The sequence below is a fragment of the Erpetoichthys calabaricus genome, chromosome 11, assembly GCF_900747795.2.
Source record: "Erpetoichthys calabaricus chromosome 11, fErpCal1.3, whole genome shotgun sequence".
NCBI lineage: Eukaryota > Metazoa > Chordata > Cladistia > Polypteriformes > Polypteridae > Erpetoichthys > Erpetoichthys calabaricus.
In genome coordinates this window covers 107,059,155-107,086,759 of record NC_041404.2, presented here as the reverse complement: position 1 = coordinate 107,086,759, position 27,605 = coordinate 107,059,155, and the positions used below count along the sequence as shown (strand labels likewise).

General features: G+C 39.4%; 2 protein-coding genes across 4 annotated transcripts in view; both read right to left on the bottom strand.

Annotated features, from left to right (window-relative positions):
• The window catches only part of LOC114660789 (epidermal growth factor receptor kinase substrate 8-like protein 1), a 60,515-nt gene extending 59,187 nt beyond the window's left edge, over nucleotides 1-1,328 (bottom strand). Inside the window, exon 1 of one of the 2 annotated variants that reach the window (XM_051934142.1) lies at nucleotides 1,217-1,328. The gene's annotated coding sequence lies outside the window, so the exon portion shown is untranslated. The other variant, XM_028813687.2, reaches the window with a different exon arrangement.
• A 12,012-nt stretch (nucleotides 1,329-13,340) lies between these two features.
• Nucleotides 13,341-27,605, bottom strand: part of ppp1r12c (protein phosphatase 1, regulatory subunit 12C) — a 260,970-nt gene continuing 246,705 nt past the window's right edge. For both annotated transcript variants that reach the window (XM_028813684.2, XM_028813686.2), the window contains exons 20-21: nucleotides 16,141-16,191; nucleotides 13,341-15,985 (exon numbers count right to left, since the gene is read on the bottom strand). In XM_028813684.2, coding sequence (XP_028669517.2) covers nucleotides 15,899-15,985; nucleotides 16,141-16,191 — 138 coding nt within the window. In that variant the 3' untranslated portion in view covers nucleotides 13,341-15,898. The remainder of the gene's footprint in view (nucleotides 15,986-16,140; nucleotides 16,192-27,605) is intronic.

The following is a 27,605-nucleotide window of genomic DNA, read 5'->3' as shown; positions in this document are numbered from 1 at the left end:
ATAAAGTCTTCATCACCCAGAATGAAAATTAGTCACAGCTGATCTTTCTAAGGTTGTAGCAGTTTAGAATTAGAACTCACTCATCTACTATTCCTGTAACAAATGAGATTAATCCAGCACAAAAAAAATCCTAAAGAAAGCACACACCAGTTACCTATGGAATTTAGCTCTGTTATCCCTCTCTAACAGTCAGCTTACCTTCTGTGCTCCTCATGACCTCTAACTTTGGGATTCAGCTATACACAGCACTGCTCTAAAAGTGAGTCACAGTACTGATCAGCCAGGCTGTCTAATGCTCACTCACCTGTTTCAGCCATGATTGGCCTCCTCTTGACTATTTACTCCTGAAATTAGTCCAGTAAATTTCCTCTGCAAGGCTCATACCAACTACAAAGTAGGTGGTAACCCAGTTGACCCCAGTATTACACACTCACTGGTCCCATCTGAGTAGATCTTACAACCCTCTCACTTAACCCTGCTATGTCACCTTCAGCAGTTTGAGCCGAGAGTATTCCTTACACCGCACAACTTCGCATAACCAATGTGCCAGGGCAGTCTTTCTTAACCGGACCAGGAACGACCTTAAATGTGCGCACTTAACCTTTACACCGCACACTTGCGGGGTTCACCTGACATTTGTTGTACCATTTCCATCTGTAACGTTTACTTCAACTGCTGCCGAGACGACTCCAGTCAGAACTTAGTTGTAAAAACCCATACCAGGCACCTGTTTTCTCTCAACCGAAAATAAAGATGACCCCGACTAGTGCTGGGAAAGAGAGAATTCATGACTCTCCCTACAAATGGTTTAACTGTACATCAGTGTACTACCATGCCACGTTTGTTTGCGCCACGAACTCACCTGTTGCCTCCACAGATGCAGACCTTTCCTCGGACGCTCGTCGGTACCTCTTTTCCTGCTCGTCTGCTTTGCCCTAGTTCGAATGTCACTGCCGCATGTTTCGCAGCCGGTATGCTTGTGTGCCGCCTCCCTCCTCCCTCAGTAAGTCAGCTCTGGACGCAGCCCCGTTCAGGAATTAGCTTGTCTCCGGCTCGCCCGCACCCCACCTAGGAGTGCCTCAGTCGACATTAGCAAGGCGTGCTCATTGATTTTTTTTTTCCTTTAGTCACTCGAGTCAAAAGATGCCCATCCCTGGAACTGCGGTACAGATTTTTTGTTTACAAAACAGAGCGAGGCCGTCCTCCTCATATGTACCTGCCTTCCCCAGAAGCGTGCAGTGACAGTCACACGCACACACTTCGGCCGCGCTGCGTGGCGCCACCCCTGCGAGCCTCCTGCGTCAAACAAGCCTTGAATGTGTTATGCCGTGGCAGCCGTCACCACTTAAGACGCCGCGCATCTCCTGTCATTCCATTGTTCTCGTCGACCAGGGAGGTGCCAAGCGGTCGAGGCAAAACTCATTTGATTGTTGTCTTGTCAGCGAGCGACTGTAACCATGCGAGTTGACCTTGAGGCGACACCGTTCTACACTCAATGTGCACCTGCCCGAAGACTGAGCTCGCAAGTTACCTGTCGTCGCGCACCTTGATTTCACCTTTTCGGTCTGTCGTTACTTTTGCCTAATTTCATATTTGTAAACGTTTGTGTGAAGTCTATCGTCGCGGTTCATTTGTCTGATATATCTCACAGAAGGTCTGATTATATTTTATTTGCTTTATCCAACTCGGAGAATTCTATGGTGGGTTGGCGCCCTGCCTGGGATTGGTTCCTGCTTGCGTCCTGTGTTAGCTGGGATTGGCTCCAGCAGACCCCCGTGACCCTGTGTTGGGATATTGCGGGTTGGAAAATGGATGGATGGATGGAACTTGGAGAATTCTGCCGTCGCATCATATTTTCTGATTTTCTGGGTTAAAATATTCGAGAACTTTCATTTGACAGCTCGCACAACATCTGCCGTAACGTCTTTCCTACTCGGTTTTACAGCTCATACATAAGACGTAACATATTTACTCTGTTAGATTCTTGACCCGTATTATCATATTTTAATTATTATCAATAATAATAATCCTCGGGTAATGTTTAGAACAGTGGCTAATTTAACAAATGGAAAATTAGACCTACAGTGCAAAATACCAACAGACATTAGCAGTTCAGACTTTACAAACTTTTTTAATGAGAAAATAAAAATATAAGATCCCAGATCTCAGCATCACAGTGCAAACAGCTTACTTGCTTGGGAGACCCATTCACACAATTCCATTCAACACTTTAGAAATTTTAATCCTGTAACAGAACAGGACGTCTTCACTTTAATTTCTAAATTGAAACCTACTAGCTGTTCCCAAGGTCCAGTGCCAACAAAACTAACATTATTAACATTATTAATAGTTCATCATTGCATGGCACGGTATCTGATGCACTAAAAGTGTCAGTCTTCAAACCATTGCTTAAAAAGTCAGGCCTAGATAGACACATTTCAAATTTACCCTTTCTCTCTAAAATACAAGAAAAAGTAGTCGCCAATCAGCTTCAGTCACACCTTACGCATCACAATTTATTTGAGAATTTCCAGTCTCCACACTGGTCATAGTACAGAAACGGCACTATAGTAATGCGTGTTGTAAACGGCATTCTGATATCCTCTGATGAAGGAAACTCCACTGTAATGATGTCGTTAGACTTAAGGGCAGTGTTTGACACCACTGACCATTCCATTTTACTGCATAGGCTGAAAAATGATGTTGGGCTTACAGGCAACTTCCTTGCCTGGTTTAGTTCTTATTTATCAAATTGATTCCAGTACATACAGAAATGTACTGACAGTACTCCATCATTATACACAGAACTGAGATATGGTGTCCTGCAAGGCTCATTATTGGGACCTTTACTGTTTTCACTTTACATGAATCCACTGCTGCTTTGGGCTGGCGCCCTGCCCGGGGTTTGTTTCCTGCTTTTGCCCCCTTTGTTGGGTGGGATTGGCCCCAGCAGACCCCTGTGACCTTGTAGTTAGGATATAGCGGGTTGGATAATGGATGGATGGATGAATCCACTGAGATCTATCATTAGAAAACATCATGTTCATTTTCATTTATACGCAGATAACACCCGGTTGTACCTTTCCTTTAGACCAAATGAAGTTTCTCCGATGTTGTCTTTAATTAGTTGTGTTAGTGAATTAAAGGAGTGGATGGATGAGAACTACTTGTCTTTAAACACAGATAAAACAGAGATGTCAGTTACTGGATGCATGATGCTGATCACAACAATACTTTGTCATCATTTAACTCAGTTGGAATCACCATTAATTTTACCAAATCAGCCCATAATCTAGGAGTTATCTTTGACTCTAGCATGTCATTTAAAGTACAATTTACAAAACTGTCTAAATCATGTTTCTTCCATCTTAAAAATGCTGCTGCACGAATTATTACAAGAACAAGAAAATACAAACACATAACTCCAGTTCTGAAATCCTTAGACTGGCTCCCCGGTTAAGTTTAGGGCAGATTTCAAAATCCTCCTCTTAACATATAAAGCCTTAAATGGCCAATGTCCAGCTTACTTATCTGAACTTATCATGACTTTATAAACCAGAATGCTCATTAAGATCTCAAGATGCCGGTCTGCTTATGATTCCAAGAATTAATAAAATAACAATGGGTGGTCAAGCTTTTAGTTACAGGGCCCCTAAACTGTGGAATGGTCTGCCTGCTCCTAAAAGAAATGCCCCCTCAGCCTCAGCTTTCAAATCCTGGCTGAAGACTCACTACTTCAGCTTAGAATATCCTGACTAAAGCTGCTAGTTAACTGTACAGACTGCATCTCTGTTGTTAGTCATTAGCACTACAGTAAAACATACTGTAAGTAATATGATAGTTATAATTTGTTACTAACCCTCACCTATTCTGTTTCTCTTCTTGGTACTCAAATGTGGCACTTGGATCCCACTGCCCTACTACCAAGTTGTTTTGCCTGCCTAAGGTAAAGTCATCTCTGATAGAGAATCGCAGGAATCGTCAGGTAGCGGGGTCCTTTCATTGGATTGTTTGGTCCAGTGCTGACTCAGCTGTGGAATGGTCAATAAGGGGAGGCAGCTTGATGGCCAAGGTCTCCATGACTCTGAACAAATCCAAATTGTATTGTGTGATATCATCTACTGTTGAATTCTGCTCTGTACTTGTAATATTTCTATTGCACTATTGTATTATATTGAGGATTACTTGCATTCTGCTCTGTGTATTATATTGTATTTGCCCCCTACTTTGACACCCACTGCACGCCAACCTACCTGGAAAGGGGTTTTCTCTTTGAACAGCCTTTCTCTCGGTTTCTTCTGTTTTTTTTTCCCCTACAAGGGTTTTTTTTTTGGGACTTTTTCCTTGTCTTCTTAGAGAGTCAAGGCCGGGGGGCTGTCAAAAGGCAGGGCCTGTTAAAGCCCATTGTGGCACTCCTTGTGTGATTTTGGGCTATACAAAAATAAATTGTATTGCTTTGTTTTGTATATCTTTGTTGTTATATCTTCTTTTTCTCAGCTCCTATATGCTAGCTATCAAATACTGCATGAGAGATATTGCTAATTGATATAAGCCACTCATCACATCTGGACTGTATTTTCGCACCAGATTGGTCTCTCATCACTGCTTTGACTAGTTGGATTCATCAGGTCCTTGGGACTGGACAGCACTTATGCTGAATTTGCATGCTATGGGACAGATGGGAAATACAAGCTTCCCAGTGGGGAACTTTACATGAATGTCCTTAGAAGTAGAGACTAACATCATATACTGTAATTAACAAAAAAAATCAATGTTACCCAAATTTGCTGACACGTGATATAATGCTGACCTCACATCTCATTGCAATATAAAAAAAAATTATGTACAAGTGTCATTTTTTAATATGATAAACAACTAAGATGCTTACTTTTATCTTTTATGTAAGTAAAAAAATAATAAGTACATTTTAACTGTCTTTTGTTCGAATTGATCAACTGATTCAAAGGTGTCAAATATTTCTCTCTCTCAAACTGTAAATTCACAAGTAAAAAGACAAAATGAGAAGGCATGAAATCTCAAATGCAACTTGAAAAATACCCAAAGCATGTGAACACAGCTGTATTGCACATCAGAGTAAACTGAAAATTGTATTTTTTTTTTAAATAATAAAAGACTGAAAACAACATTCATGTGCATTAACATCAAGAACTTTGATGGCCATGATGTGCATGTACTGAAACACTGATCAATTAATCACATTACAAAATTCAAACAAGTAAAATCAATAATTCATCAGAAATACATTTCATTAAATATGCAACATTTCTAAATATGATTAAGACTAGGCGTGGGTTAGGGGTGCTCTAAAAATTTGAGTAAATTGGCATCTGCTCATTGAAATCCTGAAGAAGTTCTTAGATGTGGCATTGTTAGCTGGAAACGTTTAAACATGTGACAGAAAGAAGGCTACACCTCATCATATGCTCTGATCCTCCTTTCTCTATTACCAATAAGAAAAGATGAAGACTGACAAATCCATATTGTTTGACCCATTTGTATCTCAACTAGTAGCCATAACTTCATGGTTTTCTTTATTAATGCAGTATATTGCAGATTGTGCAGTCAGCCATCGGGTCTGTTAAATCCGAGTTTCAACCTCTTACCATCTGAGCTGACAATTCTCAGCAGTTCCGATTTTTAAAATAAAGCTTATTTACCATACAATTTCAGTTGTTTTTTTTTATCTCACTAAGAGTATCTGCAAAGGCCCAACTGAATATGATTTTTGCTTTTTCATAGGCAGTCATTGTTCTACCATTATTTAAAACAGTAAGATTTGAATATTTGTAAAAATTAAATACTTAAAATGAAAAACTGTTGCTAAAACATAGTCTTATAACTCCACTCTAACCTAACAATTGCAAGCTTAAAAATTCCAGTTTGAATCGAGTTCATCCTGAACAGAAGACAAGTATCTTAACTCATGTTTTAAAATGAGACTTTTACTCCAGTTATGACATGGGCTTTTTGTGGCATTTAAACATTTTTCAAATTCATTGCTTATACCAAAAGACACCCTTTAAAAAGTCTAAGGTAACCATGCAATCTCTATATTTTAGTATCAAATCTAAACTTCTGTTACTACTATTTTCAAAAGCAAGGAGTAATAGTGTTTCAATGCACATCTCCCAATGTGGGTGTCATATCCATAAATGATGATTGTTAACGTGGCGGTGGAGAGTGGCTACATGCATGGTCAAACATGCAAGTAAGAAATTCACTGTGCTCTGCACACATGACATTAAAGTTAAACTTGAGCCTAAAAGACACTGTTTTAAGACAATACTTGGGAGAAAGTATCATAATGCTGTTAACATTCCAATTCTGAGTGTTTAGTGGCTTAAAGGATTTGGTCATTCCTGACCATTCCTGGTGTGATGTTCAGTTTTGGGTGAGATTCTGGCATGCAAGATTTGTGAACAGGTAACTGAGAACAAATTCAGCACTTTTCTTTCAGTCACACAACAAAAAAAAACCCAACTGAGTTTAAAGAAAACAAGTTCTTTTTTTTTTTTTTTAAACTAATTCAGATATGTTTTTAGCAGGCATGATTGTAAATAGTTTAAATTTTGTTAAAAATATTTCAGATGTTATTAAAAACTGCAAAGTTTTTACATTTTATATTTACTACAGAGAAATGTTTTGAGGTCTAAGGCCCTGAACAGTCCATATGGTGGTATAATACATGTTTTCAGTCTTGTGCATTAACAGGCATTTGCAGTACAGTACGTTTATTTTGTCATGTAAACACTGACAATTGCTTGGTTATTTACAATGCTATGAAAACGTATTTCTCCTGTTCTAATATGTGCCATTATTGTAAATTTTTGACACAGAATGTTTTTAGGTCTAATATAAGAATATTTTTTTTATTTAGTGAGCTTCTGTAAAAAATCCAAGTTTCCCACTGGGAACAAATAGACAAAGTTCTGTTTATATTGCATAGCCAATGCTCAAGCCACATTACATTGTGGAATTTATATTGTTTATAATCTTGTGTGTATGCTGCAATTATGACCTCAAGATGCAGAAGTAAGTGTACCATAATAAAAAATAAAAATAAAATTCCCCAGCAATGGGGTGCTGTAATGACTTACTTATTAATATTATACATACCCCATTGGTCTCCGCATTTAAATAAAAGCTTTGTGAAAAGTCAAGTCTAGGGGTGTTTTAAAATGATTAATTTATTATCCATTTAAATGATTTTTAGGCACAGCTCAATGTTGTAATTTGCGCTGGTTACTTACATGCATGGAAGTTAATTACTGGAGAAGTACAGTAATTAACTGGCGCCAGCTGGAATTATGGACGGATAAAAGGGGGACAGATAAATGCTTAGGAGATCGAAAATTAAAAAAGAGAATGAGAATGACATGACACGACACAGTGTTAACTCATCAGAAGATCAGTTTGTCAAAATATGTTTGTTGGTGATGGGACAGGATGGGCAGCATTGGCTCTGTTAAGTTACAGAAATGAGAAGGACAGATGGCTGGAGTGGAGGTTCTATGGTATGGTTATATTTAACCCTGATGACCTTCAATGAACAGATGAGAATGGAGAATAATAAACAGAAAGAAGGATCAGTGTAGCAACACCCAAATTGAGGGCAAGTAGCTGGGTGCGCTGTGCTGGCACTGATCGAGGTGGTAGATCGTGATGGGGCTGGCTACAATGCAGCAATTCATTATGATGTTCTGATGAGGAGAACTGTGAATACCAGGATTTTAGCAGTATTTAATGTATTTAACTTGGATATATTTACAGTGCATCCGGAAAGTATTCACAGCGCATCACTTTTTCCACATTTTGTTATGTTGCAGCCTTATTCCAAAATGGATTAAATTCATTTTTTTCCTCAGAATTCTACACACAACACCCCATAATGACAATGTGAAAAAAGTTTACTTGAGGTTTTTGCAAATTTATTAAAAATAAAAAAACTGAGAAATCACACGTACATAAGTATTCACAGCCTTTGCTCAATAATTTGTTGATGCACCTTTGGCAGCAATTACAGCCTTAAGTCTTTTTGAATATGATGCCACAAGCTTGGCACATCTATCGTTGGCCAGTTTCGCCCATTCCTCTTTGCAGCACCTCTCAAGCTCCATCAGGTTGGATGGGAAGCGTCAGTGCACAGCCATTTTAAGATCTCTCCAGAGATGTTCAATCGGATTCAAATCTGGGCCACTCAAGGACATTCACGGAGTTGTCCTGAAGCCACTCTTTTGATATCTTGGCTGTGTGCTTAGGGTCGTTGTCCTGCTGAAAGATGAACCGTCGCCCCAGTCTGAGGTCAAGAGCGCTCTGGAGCAGGTTTTCATCCAGGATGTCTCTGTACATTGCTGCAGTCATCTTTCCCTTTATCCTGACTAGTCTCCCAGTCCCTGCCGCTGAACAACATCCCCACAGCATGATGCTGCCACCACCATGCTTCACTGTAGGGATGGTATTGGCCTGGTGATGAGCGGTGCCTGGTTTCCTCCAAACGTGACGCCTGGCATTCACACCTAAGAGTTCAATCTTTGTCTCATCAGACCAGAGAATTTTCTTTCTCATGGTCTGAGAGTCCTTCAGGTGCCTTTTGGCAAACTCCAGGCGGGCTGCCATGTGCCTTTTACTAAGGAGTGGCTTCCGTCTGGCCACTCTACCATACAGGCCCGATTGGTGGATTGCTGCAGAGATGGTTGTCCTTCTGAAAGGTTCTCCTCTTTCCACAGAGGACCTCTGGAGCTCTGACATAGTGACCATCGGATTCTTGGTCACCGCCCTTCTCCCCTGATCGCTCAGTTTAGATGGCCGGCCAGCTCTAGGAAGAGTCCTCGTGGTTTCGAACTTCTTCCACTTATGGATGATGGAGGCCATTGTGCTCATTGGGACGTTCAAAGCAGCAGAAATTTTTCTGTAACCTTCCCCAGATTTGTGCCTCAAGACAATCCTGTCTCGGAGGTCTACAGACAATTCCTTTGACTTAATGTTTGGTTTGTGCTCTGACATGAGCTGTCAACTGTGGGACCTTATATAGACAGGTGTGTGCCTTTCCAAATCATGTCCAATCAACTGAATTTACCACAGGTAGACTCCAATTAAGCTGCAGAAACATCTCAAGGATGATCAGGGGAAACAGGATGCACCTGAGCTCAATTTTGAGCTTCATGGCAAAGGCTGTGAATACTTATGTACCTGTGCTTTCTCAATTTTTTTATTTTTAATAAATTTGCAAAAACCTCAAGTAAACTTTTTTTCACGTTGTCATTATGGGGTGTTATGTGTAGAATTCTGAGGAAAAAAAATGAATTTAATCCATTTTGGAATAAGGCTGTAACATAACAAAATGTGGAAAAAGTGATGTGCTGTGAATACTTTCCGGATGCACTGTATGGAGCATCTCCAAAGAAACAGTTTTTATGGGCACAACTTTAAAGAAGACATATTTATTGAATAACTGTGTAGGCACTGTTGCATTTTTTAACAATTTAATTTGTAGTTTTTTTTAGTAAACTTTGGTGCACTTGTGAATAGAAAGTCTCACTCACCCTGGTCCATTTCAATTCATGTCTATCAGATGTCAAAACAGAGGATGGTGCCCAAGGCTGCAGGCAAAGAGGCATCATAGGCTCCTGGTATACTTGTTTTTTAATAAATTTAACAGTCATTATACTATGTACTACCAAGTTGTTCTCATTTCTTTTTGTGTTCCGTGTCCTTTGTTGGCTTATGGTTTTACTGCCACTTAGATCATGTTAACCCTCCTGGTACTGGAAAGATCCCTTAAGGAGACATTGTCATTACCAGTGAAAGGCTTCTGATCACACTTCTGGTTATTGGATCTAAAATCACAAGCATTTATTTACAGTATCTAACATAATGATCTTTATTTTACCAACGCCTATAGATACAGTACATATACACTGTACTTCAATATGCTGCAGCTACTGAATTGTGTTTTCCAGTTTTTATTCATTATCTGGCATTTTATTTACAATGTGTATTGCACTTAAAACTTGAATATAATGAACTCCAGGGTTGGTTCCTGCCTTGTGCCTGATGCTGCTGAGATAATCACTAGCCTCTATCAACCCTGAAATGGATTACAAACTTTGGGAATGGCATGCTGTGATATTTTGCAATCTAGAGCTTTTACATTTTCTTGTTGAGTGCAATAAAATCCTTACAAGCACTAAAATGCAGAGGAGGGTTGTCAGAAAGGCTTTAGAGGACTTCCAATTATTAGCACAATACTTTAGTGGCTCGCTTGTGGGCATTCACTCATGTGTCACAGATACTTGCTAGCATTTTTATTCTTGCATTGTTGCTGAACAGCAACCCTGCTGAGAAAGCCACCCACACAAATATAAAAAAAACGTCTCAAGGCAGCAGTGAGCACCCTCCTTACCAAGTTCAGGAGATGGGCAGCATATGGTACTCACTCAGTAAAAGGGTTTCTTTAATTGCCACAGTTTGTACCAATTTGTTGTCACGTCCGGACTGGGGTACAGAGAAGGATTAGGGGTTGGAATGAGAGGCTCTAGCTGATTCAAATCATGTTCTCGCTTTTCTTCAGGGAACTAGAAGGCAGCATGATTGATTCCTACCCAGGAAGACAATGACAATGTTCATCAGGAAGTTACTCCCCTCGAGGTTTGCAGAATGTCAGTATTGGACCAACCCCGCTGATGAGTTGACCCAAGATGGATCTTTAAAAGAAGCTCCCAGAAACAGTGAAGGCAGCTAACATCTGCTTGGAGCCAACCGAGGAAAACCACCCTTTGAACGCTGCTTTATATACATCAAGTGGGAGTAAGTCCACAAAGAGAAGGAACTTAAAGACAAACTTTTATTTAAATGTGAAGCGACTTTGAACTGCTCTACAAGATGTATTGTTTTATTTAAAAAGTTTTGTTGGCTGTTGTTGCCATACAGATATGAATAAATTATTTTCTTCATTTTTTAATTGGAATGGTTGTGGTGTTAGTTCTATTCCCGGTGGGTGGAGTACCCCCTACAGGTTACAAATGACATAGTTGGCAGAATACAAGGGATGGAGAAAATGAAAACTGCTTGTGGAGGTTTAGTGTTACACCACGAGTCCCATTTAGACTGTGTCCGGGCGGAGGAAGAACAAACCTCCAAGATGGTATAAATGAGCAGCAAAATTTCCATAACTGAATATGCCCTTCAACCACAGAACAATAAACAACAGTTGCAATGCATGCATGAAGACATGAAAGAATACCTGACAGCGGAGATAAATATTTTTGCAAAGGGGCCTTCCACCTAGCAATTTGCTACGGTTGTTCACCCTTATTTATATGCTGTCATACGGTTAAGAGACTGGTTGCAAGAGTAAATAGTGAAATGAAAAATGAATTCACCTGGTGATGGACCACACTGCACTAAAGTGGATGGTCCAGAATCTGGAGACCAATGTCAGGGTATAAAAATGGCCTCTAGAAATTCAGTCACTCCACTTTATGATTGAGAATTCAAAGGATTTGTTCCACAGGAACACAGATGTCCTGAATGATACCTCCTATGAAGTCTGCAGAAGATCAGCCTAGGGCCACTCTTTCTGGCAAAATGACTCGAGAGAGGCCTATAAAGGAAGGTCTCAGAAACAGTGATCTATCAAAAAAAGACAAACTGTCAAAAAGGGAAAAGACTTTGAACCACTCCATAAAAGCACTATTGTTATTAAAGAAGCCATGTAAGCTATCAGTGTCTTAAAGAAGTAAATTAACTAATTTGTATGAATTTTCTATCGGATTAAGCAGATTTGGAAAAAAAGTGAATTAACATTCCCTTTTTAAATTTTAAAATACTTTGTTCAATTTCATGTTAAAAATCTGAAAAAGTAGTTCTCATAAATAAGTGTTTTACATACTATATTATTACATGTGGGTACTAATTGGGTGTTAGTCAGATACCTGTGTGCATATTCATATTACAAATACATACTGTACATTTTTGTGAACATTTCTGTAATCTCTTAAATGTAATTTTTATTTATATCTATATATAGATCTACCATTAAATGTAAATATGTTCAGAAATTTTTAACGTGAGGAAGACAGATGTTTTGTGGTATGGTAATGCTCACTAATCATGGCGCTGGAGAGTTTGATGTTGAGTAGCACATGGAAGTAAAGAATTTCAGTGCTTTCTGTACATGTGACAATAATGACCTGATAGACCTATAAAATAGAATGGTTGTGGCGTCAACTCTCTTACCAGTGTTTGAGCACCCCTTGGGGTTATATCATAGACAGACAGACAGACAGACGGCCCTTGTACACATTGCCACATTTTTTGTTTGCATTCATTGATGAACTGTTCTCTGCATTGCACTGCCTGGAAGAATTGTAGAACTCACTTCATGTGTGGCTTTGAATGGAACAAAACTCTGAAGGCATTAAAACATTTTCATAATAGATAATACATATAAGCTTTAAGTACTAGGGTGTAGATGTCATTTTGCTTGACTTAGTACATATAAACTTTAACTTTAAGACTAAACACATGAAACTGGTAAATTATTATTTTTAAATCTGCAGTTTTTTACATTCAAGAAAGACATCTGCATCTGTTCTTCAATCAATGTTGCTTTAAATTCGCTCATTTTCCAAAAGCATGTATTCCAAAATTAGGTCACTGGAGGCCAGGGTTTATCCCTGCTGCAAGGATGAAACTAGCCCCAGCCCAGGTGAGTTTCCAGTCCACCTTAGGGCACAATCTCACTAAGACCTAAACTGGGCCAATTTAGTGTTGTCATTCAACATTAACTTGCATGTCTTTGGGACGTTGGAAGAAACTGGTGAAAACCCATGCAGACAGGGTGAGAACTTTAACCTAATGAATAGTATATTTATCATTTTCTTATCAGATTGCTTCGTTCTACACAACATGCTTTTTAATTAACATCCCTTTCTCTCTGTTCTTATTAATACAATTCTGCAAGGACATTTTAGACTCGACTTTGTCTTATTCACAACATGGTTTCTCACAACACACATGCATTTATTTTAGATTGTTTGGGGACTCTAAAATGGCCCAGAACGAGTAAGTTATTTGTGATTATGCCAAGTGTTGGCATAGCACCAAATTCATCCAGGACAGCCTCCCACACCTCATCATTCTGAATTGAGGAGCTTTTAATTCCCTTTTAACTGTCAAGTGTCACTACAATAAAATTTGAAGGCTCTGCCATTGTAGCTCAGGGTTGCATACAGACTCAGATAAATCCTCAGATAGCATGCTGGCAGAGTCAGATACACTATGAATACAGCTTTCCAGTGAAACACTACACACAGGACAACATTACAACAATAATTTTATTCTTCTTTCTGTGCTTAAAGATTGCTGCAGCATTGCAGCAAAAACAATATAGAGATTTATATTCATATATGTATATTTTTTTCTTTTTGCCTTTCTGTATATAAAAAAAACAAGTTTCCATGCCTTTATTGCACATTAAGATTCAAACAATGTGTATTAAAAAAAGGTTTAACTATTAACCAGTACACATAAATGAAAAATTCAGTCCTTGCCAGATAGCAAATACTGGTCTGAAACATGCAGAGTTTCTTTAGGCAACCACTGGCACCTGCTACCTGACTGTAATGCACTTATGTCTGGTCCATTGGACACAAGATACTGACATCATGGGGGCTTTTGGCAGAATGACTGCATTTAACTGCAGAATAAGACAGTTTAAGTGAATGCCACACTCGTAGTTAGCATGTCAATCTTGAGGGACAGCTTTGAGACAGCAGGAATAACTGGGTCGTAAGTTACTGGTTCTTGCACACAGTATTTCACTTGGACGATGTTTAAACTATACCCTTTAATTAGTCAGTTTGAAGTAAAGATTGCACCCCAAACAATTTAGTTCATTCACATAGGAAACTCAAGAGGCTACAATAAATGGTTTATGTAAAAATACACTTTAAATAACAGTCCTGCTGACAATCCCTGAGTCTCTCACATTTCACTCCACAAATAAATTTTTCACTTTGGGTAGTTAGGCACAAATATGAAGAATGCTTAAAAAAATAAAAATAAAGATTTGTCATGACCAAAACATTAAAAAAAAAAAAACAGGGGAAGAACACCAGTGTGTTAAGAAACTCCGCAGGTCTTCAAAGACATTAATACAGCAGAAAAGTGTTACCCCCCCACCAAGAAGGGGAGGCTACCAGTGAATACCATTCACATTTTTTCTCTTTAACTTGAGTGTCTTCAGAGGACAGCATTAACACGTGCTGTGTGGCACCAAGGGGCGCTGGCAAGTGTATTATCAAACCTAGTAACAGACAGTGTAACTTGGCAAACATTTACTTGAAAACACTGCCATGGCCAGGAAGAGATACAAACACGTGAGAGGCTGCCTCAGAAGTTGTCTCTAAAACAGCATTCAGAAATAAAAATAATAAAAATATCAAAGCAGTGATTTTGTTTGCCTAAAAAAAGAAAAACATAAAATAAAGGTCACATTTCTACTCACCGAAGACCATAAAATATTACAGTGCAAATAATAACATGCATAATAGTTACTGTTGGTCACCAAGAGATTCATTTTTGGCAATGCAATTGTAAAAATATTAGACAGATAAAATGAAAAAACAAACATGTTCTGGGAGATAAACACTAACACTGGCACTGCCCAGGGACAGCACTGTTGCCTGGATGAGAGTAAAACTAGAATCATCCCCCAAGAAGATCAGATGCTGATTCTCTGCCATCCCTTGCAGGAAATTTATGAGCTAATGAAAGGAAAAGAAAAAAAAATAAGATAAGAACACTGATGCAGGGAAGGTCCATGTCTGGAAAATGGCAATTCGGGAAACTTTCTATCCAGCATTAATAGTTTGTGAGCCCACCACAAACTTCACCACCATCACCCTTATCTATCAAGCCACTCTTCTCACAATCTCAAAAGGAGAGGTACACCAAAATTGAAAACCATTTAGTATACTCAATCAGAGGCAGCTACCTGGAGAATAAAATGGGTAAGAGTATGCTGTTCTTACCAAACCAATCAGATTAAAACAAATTTTTTTTATGAAGCATCACTAGGGACAAACACAACCTTTCCCACAGGCTTAAGGAGATCAATTAAACTGTGCAAAATACAAAACTGCCCAAAGTCCCAATAATGTAGTAAACTAGAAATAAATGCTGCATGTGTAAAAATGCAATTAAAACACCTAGAGGTACATTTCAAATAATTTTCTCTAGGTTTCTTGTATATACACTTTGTTCAGGGCTTCCAATAAACAAAACAAAACAAAAAAACTGAGTTTACATTCTTTCTGACTGGTTTGTGCATTACTGTCACCAGGCCTGCAAACTGAGTGCAGAGAGTAAAATCAGGTAGGAACAAGCAAGAAGTGAGACCTCACAATTAACATTTTGCTCACAAATTACTTTCTAAAAAGTATGCTGGTGAGAATGGGATGGTGAGGGAAGGCTCTTTATATTTCTGCCCTTTCAATTAAGATGGACATGCAGACTTGTGTTTCTGCACACAAACACAAAACATCATGACCATTTGAAAACTGCCCAAGAGCATTTAAGATTCCATTACATTGTCTCCTACAGTAAATACAACATGCTGGTTGATAGCTATAAGCAGTGCTGATGTATAGACACATTTTATACGATGAAATGTACTTGTAGAGAGAGGGCTGCATAAGCAGTTAATGGCAGTCTTTGCTGATTACACTGCCTATCAGTGAAACCAGTGTTTCACAAAAACAGTGCTCAAGGAAGGAATAGAAAGCTTCATCCTGCCTTCAAGTGACCAGAAAGTAGGAAAGGGTCACTGTGAGCTTATCTGGTCTTCTGTTTGATGAGCTCCAGTACTTCTTTGCTATTTTGAAAGCTTGCTGATGACCCGGATCAATGCAGCATTTTCATCTTTTAGTCTCTGGTTATCAGCTCGTAGGTCTGCCAGAACCTAGGAAAGAGGGCAAGGTACAAGTTGGTATCAAGATCCATATTCATGACAGGGGAAAAAAAAGACATGGTAAAAAATGTTAGAGTGCCATGTACGATGTCTTAACAAATAAACTCCAGACATTTATGCAATCTCCTATTATTTACTCTCTTCACCTTAAGCTCCTCTTCTAGCTCTGCAGCCTTCCTTTCCAAGGCTCTTCTTTCCTGCAATCATTTAAAAAAAAATGAAGCTTAGTATAAGTAGGGGTGGGCGGTATGACCAAAATTCTATATCACGGTATTTTTCTAAATTATCCCGGTTTCACGGTATTTGACAGTATTTTTTTCCCCATGCATGAGTGGATGTTAAACACATGTTCCACTGCAATTACTGGCTAAGAATAACCTATTCCACTGTCAAGAGCATTGTACATTGTACAAAAAAAAAAACATTTTAATGTGCACACAAGTATTAATACAGGTTTGCATTGCCCCATAAAGTGATACTTTTCAAGGGGGTGGCACTAATGAAGAGAAGGAAATCACATTGCATGACAGATGCAGTCAAAATATAGAACCTTTTTATTTAACAAATATTGCAAAAACTTAAATTATAATTTTGACAACATATTTTCAACCATCCAAAGAGGAATTTAGACCAGAAGTGCTTGTCAAAAGTTGTATTGCACTGAACATGTCTTAGAAAAGGAATAAATAAATATTTTTTGTAAAACAACTACACTTTCTGTTAATGTTAACAATCTCTGTCCACTGACACGTTAAAGTGACTTTTTAAACAACTTTACCATCATTAAACTGCATAATATTTAAACTAATAAATAATAACAATAAAATAAATAATTGTATTATTACTGATAGTTGCACTATTACTTCAAGGCTTCAAAAGCCCAGGTGCATTACACAGTATTCACCAAATTAAAATAAAATAAAACAAGTGCAATCTTGGTGATGACATCTTTACCAACTGAACTATCATTTAGGCAAACTGCATTAATATGGACCTTGCCTCAAGCTAAGCTATATACATAAATAATAGAACTGCAACTTGCATTTATAATTGTTGTGGTATAGCCCTACGGAATCGTATTAGGGCCACGGTGAAGAAAAAAAAATACGGACACAGGGAAGAAAAAAAAAAACTATACGTCGAGAATAAAGTCGACATTTCCACTTTATTCTCGCCGTTTATGTCGAGATTAAAGTCGACATTTCCACTCTATTCTCATAGTTTACTTTATAATTAAAGTAGAATGTCGTAAACTAAACTTCATCCTAAAATCATAGCACATTAAATGCTTTGTGTTGTGTTCCCCGACCCACTTGTTAATCACTACGCTTCTTAAACTGACTTCCTCCGCACTAAGAGGAGACAGCGATCACCATACAGAATCCATTCACTGTATGATATTCCTGCTCTCTGAAAATTTAGAATGCTAAGATAAATACATTTTCATGATGAAATGCATTAAAGCAGGTATTAAACATGCACGGTAGTGTGGCGGTAGTGCTGCTCCCTCGCAGTAAGGGGTCCCCGGTGTATGTTCAGTGTAGAGAACTTTATGGCAGGTGTGACGAGGCTCCGAAAAACTGGATGTATGAATGGGTATCGCACAGGTTTAACTTAGATATTGTTTAAATGTTGGGTTTGTGATCTGGTGGTCAGAGAGACGAACACAGAATTCAATGGATGTTATTCTGAGCAGGCTTTCTTTATTGCACGCTTGCTGTCTCTGACGTACCAAAACCCCAATTTCTATCCTTCCTTTTTCTTTCTCCACATAACCAATCACCACACGATAAATGTCTTTGTGAAATTAAAACTAGTTATACATGTTTAATTTATGCCATCCATTCAGGGTTGTGTCCATCCCTGAACGAGTTGCCAGTACATCGCAGGATGAATACGAGCAAAACACACACTAGCAGGGTCAATATAGCATAACAAAACCCCACATCCTACATGACTTTGAAAGGAAACTGAAGCACGGCAAGTAAACCCACCAGAAAAACATGCAAATGCAAGGCAGGGTACACCCGGGACACCCTTTCTGCGAGGCAGCAGTGCAACCTCCACGCCACCGTGCCCCCACATGATTAATACATGCTTTAATGCATTTCACCATGAAAATTATATCAAGTATTTATCTTGGCATTCTAAATATTCAGAGAGCATGAATATCATGTGAATGGATTCTGTGCGGCGATTGCTGCAGGTGCCTCCTCTTAGTGCAGAGGGTCAGTTTAAGAAGCTCGGGGAACACTTAACACAAAGCATTTAATGTGCTATATAACTTATGATGGGGTTTGAGAAAATCTAGTAAATTAAATATTCATTTTACGATGAAGTTTAGTTTATGATGTTCTACTTTAATGACAAAGTACGAGAATAAAGTCAACATGTCGTCACAATATTACACGGTACCCAGGTACATTACACTGTATTGAAAACAAATAAAACAAGTACAACTTGGCTTACAGAAGGGGTGTGCAAAGCCATTCCTGGAGGGCCGCAGTGGCCGCGGGTTTTTATTCCAACCCAGTTGTTTAATTAGAAAACAATCCTTGCCAATAATTACATTTCATGGCTTTTTAGTGCTTTAACTCTGCTATGTCAAGTCATTCTCAAATCCTAGATTTTTTTTCCATTCTAAAGATATCCAAATATTTTGAAGTGTAAAACGGATGGGTAATTCTCAATCCTTGACTTTTTTGTCTTCTCTTTCCTTCCAAGTATTTAATTAAACCAAATAGTGCATGATAAATACACACAGGCGTAAAGGGTAACAAGCAAAATGGATAACTGCTGGTTTCTTTTGTCATTTGCATCTTATTGCTAATAAGGAGCAATTAAAAACCAAGAATGCAGCTGTTTAAGAGTTAAATAAGCAATAAGGGTTCAAAATCTTAACGAGGGAGATAACTAAAATGAAGCAGAAGTGTTTCTAGAGCAATTAGTGCTTCTTATTAAGCAATTGGGTTGGAACAAAAGCCTGCAGCCACTGCGGCCCTCCAGGAATGACTTTGCACATCCCTGGCTTACAGTATTATCCAGTAGTATAGAAACAGTATTTACACATCTGACCTTTTAAAACTAAAGCATCTCCAGGCGACAGACGTGACTCCTTTTTTTCGGCTCTCTGTCCATTTTCACCGCGCGGCATACCTATGCTACCGCCCACTATTTGGTGGTGTAGCAGTGAAAAAGAGCCCTAGTGCAACAAATCTGTGTCTAGCTGTATAGCAGTGAAAAAGGTCCCCACTTGAACAGTTTCCCGCTGCGCCACGTTCCGAACGTCATTTACGCAATTTAAACTGGTGTTGCGGTATAAAAAAATCCATATCATAAAAAAAATAAAAAACGGTTTCCGGTATGAACAGGTACACCGCACGGCACTAAGTATAAGCATAATCTGCAAATCAAGCCAATTTTTATTTTTTTCATGTATGATGTAGTGTTCAATGTAGAAAAACTGCTAGATTGGGAAGGGGTGGTCAACTCCATCACAGTAAGTTATTTAATAATTAGCATTTTAAGATTCTTTTAATTTTTTAAATTTCTTTTTAATTCTTTTAAGATTCTTAAAATATATTCACAATATTTACACAAATATACACTTAACAGAAAGTCTGAAGTAATGTACCTGTTACTCATTAACAAAAACACCATTTCCCATTTAGTTAAACAGCTGAAATTTGTCAGGATAGTACATCGAGTGCAGTAGGTATTCATTAAGAAAGCAAATTTTGACATATCAAAATTTAGGGGTAAAAAAACCCTTACAGTAGCAAAATTAAACAAACCAAAATTTCAAAAATGCCTTGATGGATTTGACTGAAATTTGGTGACATTTTGGGGGAAAAAAAAAGTTTATTTCTTGTTATTTGTCGATTATAAAGCTGTGGTGAGTGGGTTATTCTTAGGCAACACATCCTTTTTTGTCTCAGCTGTGCTCACTTGGAGAAATGGGGCATGCAGTTCATGCAAATGCTGTAATCACTCAGAGGAATGTGGCTGGTGGCGAGTCAAAAAGGGCAGATGTCCTCCTGCACAGAAAAAAAAGATGAGGTGGTGAGCTGCACAGAAAATGAGATGGAAAGCGGATGTTTGAGTTTTGACCTAAGAAGATAATGTTAGCAAGTGGCCTTCTTGGGTACATGTATTCTGTTGGCTTCTTCTTACTGCTCACAATGCGGTACAAAATACATTCCAATTCAAGTCAGACTGAACTGTCAAGTGCTCTTACTGTATATACACAAATTTCAAAGAATGGGGAGTTGGGAGGGCAATTTGGTGGTGAAACACATATAGTATTACGGAAAACTGGGATGTGCTGCTATACTCTGGATCGCAAAGAACAAACACAGAAAAGCAGGTACAGCATACTAGCCCAGTTCAAGGCATACAGTATGTACAATGGTATGCCCTAGTCAGTATGGATGGATGGATGGATAGATGGATAGATAGATAGTTAATCCCAAGGGGAAATTCACATTCACAAAGGAGTTCCCCTAAAACAGAACATAGAGGAAGTGGACAATGTATATAGTTCAAGGTATTATTTCTTTTAACCTGTTCTTATCTGTACAATGCTTACAGTACAAAATTAGTTAATTTTGTGTAACATAAATATGCAGTCTATAAACATCGGTGCTGTATGCAATAAATTAATACTAGAATTCTTGAAGCCTATGAAAAACTCGTAATCCTGGCCCATCTTAAACTCTTTCACACCTTTCCATTGGCGTCATTTGTTTTGTAAATGTGTAGATGGAGTTTAAATCGGGCAAAAAGTTCTCCCAGCTCAAGCCCAGCTCTTTATCTGCATGTAAGGTGCCTGGAGTTGTATAAGGTAAATAATACAGTATATAGTTATTTGGAATAAATGCATGTCATGCGTGTTCAGTGCCTACAAAGATCTGGGTAAGTGTAGGATGAAAGGAAATGCGAGAGAAGAAATACTGAGCACATACCTAAACCAGAAACGTTTTCCATGTTATACTAATAATAACGTGAAGTGTATAATGTGTGAAGACTTTAGTCCAAATATCAAATAAACACATACGCTTTTATTCAAGAATATAACCAAAGTACAAAAAAAAACAAAAAAAACTAACAATTCAGTTTACATGTTGTCAATGGATTACAAACCCAAGCTCAAATGTCAAATCGACAGAAAGCTAATACATATTCTTGGATGGTGCATAGGTAAGAACTGCTGCCTTATAACCAAAAGGTTGTCGGTTCGAGACCCGGCACTTCGCGTTTGGAGTAGTGAGCTGCTATTATTATTATTGCTTTAATAAAAACATACAGTTGATTTGAGTTTGTAACACCCAGTGTAAAGTTTGGCTACTTGTAAAAGTAATCGCTTTTTTATTGTTTTATACTCTCAGTCTCATTCACGTGGTACAACAAACTTGCCCCTCCCTCTCTGAATTGATGGAAGTTTATCTCCATTCTTTTCACAAGAGCAGCAATCACCACAGTTGGTGCTGTGGTTGACACTTGGACAGAACTATTTGCTGTAGCGGCAATCGAAGAGATGATGCCCTGTGACCACTATCAGACTATCATGCAGAATTTGCCCTTTGATAACAAAGACACCCGTGCAGAACATGTGAAAAATGACAGATTTGCTGTCATCTCGGACCTCTGGCAACATTTTAATATAAATATTATAGAACTACATGGTTTATTAATTTTGAAGTGTTTACATTTATGAAGTGTTCTACACTTTATCAGAGGTTGTCTTGAGACTAATATTTAAGAGTGAGACGTATGTGTAAAAGCTGAATCTACTGTCTCATCATTTATAAAAAAAATTCCAAGACAAAATGGTGTTTGTTGTTTTTTTGAGTCTGTGCCTGTACAAGAAAACTGATGTATATTGTGTGGCCTGAGTTAGACTTGGAATTCCTGGCCTGAATAACCTTTCCAGTCTGGCCCTAGTTGTGGTGCAGCAGTCTATTAGCCAGCAAAAGCGCAGTCTGTTGCTATGGTCCTGCCTTTGTCCAGTCTGATAGCCGGTACAACAAATAATTCTGAGCAGGTATCAACCACAGTACCAACTGTGGTCATCACTGCTCTTGTGAAAAGAATGGAGATAAACTGCATTAACTCAGTGAGGGAGAGGCAAGTTCGTGGTTCCACATGAATGTCAGTGAGAGAATAAAACTGGATAATAAAAAAAAAAAAAAAGCCGTAACTTATTACAAAATTTACACGGAGTGTTACAGACTCAAATCAAATATATATTTTTATTACATTACAGTAATAATAATAGTAGCTCACTACTCAAAACGTGAAGTGTTGGGTCTCGAACCGGCAACCTTTTGGTTATAAGGCAGCACTTCTTACCTCTGCACCATCCAGAATAAGTATTAGCTTTCTGTCAATTGACATTTGAGCATGGGTTTGTAACTCATTGACAACAACATGTGAATTGAATGATATATTTTTTTTTACCCTAAGTTCTTGTCTATAAGCCGGACTCATGTATTAGCCGGAGACCAAAAATCATACGAATTTTTAAAATAAAATCGTATCATAGATAAGCCGGACTCATGGATAAGCCGAACATACTATAACCTATAACTAATAGAAGGGAGGGAGGTCAGTGGTCTCACTCGCGCCCATTTAATTTCTTTAAGGGGGGAGAGAGTGTGAGATATTGCCGTCTCTCTCACTCCCCGCATGGCGCGGTTGGAGCGGCCGGAGCGCGTTCTTTCTGCTCTGGGCGTCGCCGAGTCAACACGAGCGCGTAGCGGTCATTTAAATTGTGATTTTATATGTAAGCATATTTAAATATATATCGCGGATTTCTGCGGACAATGGGTCTTTTAATTTCTGGTACATGCTTCCTCAGTTGGTTTGCCCAGTTGATTTCATACAAGGGACGCTATTGGCAGATGGCTGAGAAGCTAGATTGCTTACTTTTCTGTCAATCTTGCGCTGACTATCTGTGATCCTGACGTATGGGGATTGAGCAGGGGGGCTGTTTGCACACCTAGACGATACAGACGCTCGTCTAAAAATGCTGAAAGATTATCTTCACGTTGCTATCTTTTGTAAAGCTGATTCCTGAAAAGACATGCTGCACAGTGCTTCGCATACTTAAAAGCTCGAAGGGCACGTATTGATTTTTGACTGAAAAACAAACTCTCCCTCTCCCTCTCTTTGTCTGCTCCTGACGGAGGGGGTGTGAGCTGCCGCCTTCAACAGCTTTGTGCCGTGGTGCTTCGCATACTTAAAAGCCAAACAGACATATTGATTTGTTTCTTCCTTTGAAGAGGAAGATATGTTTGCATTCTTTTAATTGTGAGACGGAACTGTCATCTCTGTCTTGTCATGGAGCACTGTTTAAACTTTTGAAAAAGAGACAAATGTTTGTTTGCAGTGTTTGAATAACGTTCCTGTCTCTCTACAACCTCCTGTGTTTCTGCGCAAATCTGTGACCCAAGCATGACAATATAAAAATAACCATATAAACATATGGTTTCTACTTCGCGGATATTCTTATTTCGCGGGTGGCTCTGGAACGCAACCCCCGCGATGGATGTATAAGCCGGACTTATGTATAAGCCGATATTCTATTTTTTCATTTTCACAACTTTTTTCCTTAGATAAGCCGCGGCTTATTGACAAGAACTTAGGGTACTTTAAATATATTCTTGAATAAAAGCACAGGTGTTTAGTTTATATACACTTCACGTTATTATTAGTATAACATGGAAAAGGTTTCTGCTTTAGGTATGTGTTCAGCATTTCTTGCCTCGCACTTCCTTTCATCCTACACTTTCCCAGATCTTTGTAGACAATGAACACACATAAAATGCATGTATTCCAAATAACGATATACTGTATTATTTACCCTCTACAACTCCAGGCACCTCACATGCAAATAAGGAGCCTTGTCTTGAGCTGGGAGACTTTTTTTTTGGCCTCGAGTTGAGCTCCGTTAAGGAGGGGATGTGATAGCAGGCTGTTTATGCTGACTTACACATTTACACAACAAAAGACACTGATGGAGAGGTGCAAAGTAATTTAAGGTGGGCCGGGATTATGAGTTTTTTCTTAGGCTTCAGGGATTCTAGTGTTAAAGGAAACCAAGATTCATTGTGTACTGCTTGTGAAGGTGCGGGTCCAGCTCCATGCTCCCTCTTCCATAATGGAAGCCTCTTGAACCCGACACCATTGATAATGTAACCAGATGAGTTTGGCAGATGGATACAAAACACTCCAGGCAACGGGTTGGTGCAAAGTGTTAAATGCTTTATTAAAAACAATTCATTCAAGAGTCCAAATAAACAAAATAGTGCAGTGCTTCCAATACATAAATAATCCATTAAAACAGTGAATCTGGTGATTAATAGCAAGGCTAAAAAGGAGAATAAAAATCAACAGGCACTGGGTCAAAGGAGTTGAGCACAACTCCTTCCTAGTCTCCCTAGCTCACCCATCGCTCGCTCAGCTGGCAAAAACTTCAGCAGCCGCGGTCCTCTCCATCCCAACCCCTGTCAAGGCTGCCTCCATCGGCATCTGCCAGACCGCTTGGGGTCAGTTGTCCTCTTGTCATTCTTCACACTCACGCAGTTGTCCCTTGGATCTCTGAAGAGGACGCCATCCTGAACGCTCCCACTCTGCTACACAGTCAAGAAGTCGATGAAGCAATTGAGAAAAATTGCACCATCACGTGCAGGTGCGTCTTGCCCCAATTACTTCACCAACTCCCTGCAGCTACGTGAGTGCCCCCACAGAAACTGACACAGCCAATGGATTATCTAATAAAATAGCCGTTCTTTCAGAGCCGCGTGTTATAATAAGTTTGTTATAATATTAAGTTTAATGTCACTGTCTCTGTGCAGACATTTTAAATCTGTTTTTCTTTTCTTTGTACATGCATAGCTGAGCCAGATTTAGTATAAAGGGGCTCAGCATTTAGAATTGCTGGGCCAAGAATAGGACAAGATAGACAAAGGCAGCTGGAGTAATGTATAGTCAGCCTAAAGACAGATGTATACTATACTATGCACAAAATCTTCTTCCCTTGTTTGGAACCTAAGTATGGCCCTGCACGTGGAGAAACCAGTATAAAAGACTTGGATAGCAGCCAAACACTTTGAAACCGACGGACGGATGGGTGATATCGTCATTCGTCCTGAAAAGCCTCCCAGCGCAGCGACGAAAAATGGCAGACTGTATAGATCAAGATCCCACCTTGGTATTGTCTTGCTATGGCTTCCTGTCTGTAATGCCGCGTAAATCATCAGTAAAGAAAGTTATTTTCTCTTATGTGATCACTATGGGAGGGATATCGCCTTTTAATATCATATCTATATAGTTTTCGGTTACTTAAAATGCAGCAATTACAAAAGAACTTATTCCAACTAGGGAGGTATTGCCCTCCAAAAAAAGAACACCGTGGAACTGCTATACCACACTGCTTTTAATCTAAACTCTCCTGAGCCTTGTAACTGTACAAATAGATCAAAGTGTTACATTCAAATCTGATGGAACCTGCCATTTATACAGGATCTGCTAAAGGGGGAAATTATATATAAATACCCACAATTCTCATTACTCCTACCAATTATCTGTTTGAATTAAAAAAAAAACAAAAAAAACACCACACTGCTTCCTCTAAAATTGTGTTTTACAATGACCATCAACAAAAGTCAAGTCGCTAGGGAAAGCAAGAATTGATCTATGGCAGGGCTGTTTTAATTATACTGTGCAATTGTATGTAGAATGTTCAAGAGTACGCGGCACGGTGGCGCAGTGGGTAGCGCTGCTGCCTCGCAGTTGGGAGACCTGGGTTCGCTTCCCAGGTCCTCCCTGCGTGGAGTTTGCATGTTCTCCCCGTGTCTGCGTGGGTTTCCTCCGGGCGCTCCGGTTTCCTCTCACAGTCCAAAGACATGCAGGTTAGGTGGATTGGCGATTCTAAATTGGCCCTAGTGTGTGCTTGGTGTGTGGGTGTGTATGTGTGTGTCCTGCGGTGGGTTGGCACCCTGCCCAGGATTGTTTCCTGCCTTGTGCCCTGTGTTGGCTGGGATTGGCTCCAGCAGACCCCCCGTGACCCTGTGTTCGGATTCAGCAGGCTGGAAAATGGATGGATGTTCAAGAGTAGATGGAATGGTGCCACAGTGGTGGTGCTGCAGCCTTGCAAGAAGGAGACCAGGGTTCATGTCCTGGGTCCTCCACGTATGAAGTTTGCATGTTCTCTCCCACAGTACAAAAGCATGCAGACGGTAGATGCTAAATTGGCTGTGGTGTGTGTATACCCTGCGATGGACTGTCAAGCTATTGTTCCTGTCTTATTTGTAGATTAGATTAGATAAATTTCATTAATTCCTTTGTGAAATTCAGATTCATACAGCAGCAGAAACACCAAACACATGGGCAGACACTCAAGGATAAATAATACAGTCAGTCAATCAATAAAAATAATTGTATATTGTGGTGATATTTCAAAAATGAACTTGAAGAGTATGTTGGAGGACACACTGAATTGCCTAATAGCAGTGGGCAGAAATGACCACCAGAGGCGCTTCTTAGCACATCATGGTGGAATTAGCCTGTGGCTAACAGTGCTCCAAGAGAGTGCCTCCGGGAGGAGATTTTTCCATGATGGCACCCAATTTTGCCAATATCGTCTTTTCCACAACAGATTAGTGTGTCCAGGGTTCGCCCTCTGATGGTGCAGGCTTTCCTGATAAGTATGTTCATGCATTGTGCTTCTTTTGCACTCAGGTTGCTTACCCAGAAGATTGCAGTTTATGTGAACTCCCAGGTACTTGTAAGCTCTGCACCACTTCCAAGTCCTCCTCCTGAATGAAGACAGGTCTCAGAGGCTCCTTGGAATACCAGAAGTCCACCACCAGCTCTTTTGTCTTGCTGATGTCGAGTTACAGGTTGTTGTCCCTGCACCACAAGACGGAGTCCTCCACAACTTTCTTGTACTCTTGATTTGTTTCTATTATTAATGCAGCCTGTGATGGAGAAGTCATTTGAACATTTCTATGGGTGGTAAGCGGTGGTATAGTACCAGATGCCAGACATGTAAAGGGTAAACAGCAAGACAGACAGGACAGTTCCCTGACATGCTCCAGTTTAACACATCACTATTTCTGCCATACTATCCCTTACAAATTGCGGTTTATTGGTTAGGTAGTCCTCGATTCAATGATGTTATAAGCACTTGAAAAATCTGACTATGATGCTGGTTTTTTCCAAGTGGGAGTAGGCTTTGTGGAGCAAGTACTGTAGATCAGAGCATCCTTCAAACCTATATGTGTCTGACAGGCAAACTGAAGAAGATTCAAGTGTTCTGACAAGGGGCTGTAGCTGTTTTAGGACCAGCCTCTCATAGGCCTTCATGATGTATGAAGTAAAAGCAACTGGTCTGAATTCCTTGGGATCACTAGAACACCCTTTCTTTCGTACTCGGACCACGCAAGATGTTTTACACAACTGGGGAACCTTCTGCAAATTCTGGGAAAGGGACATGCTCTATAAGACCCCACAGCCTCCGGTGTCTATTCTTGCATGGTCCTGGTAGTGGTTGGCAGCATATGCAAGTATGAGCTATATCAAATTATGGTCTGATCAGCCTAAAGAT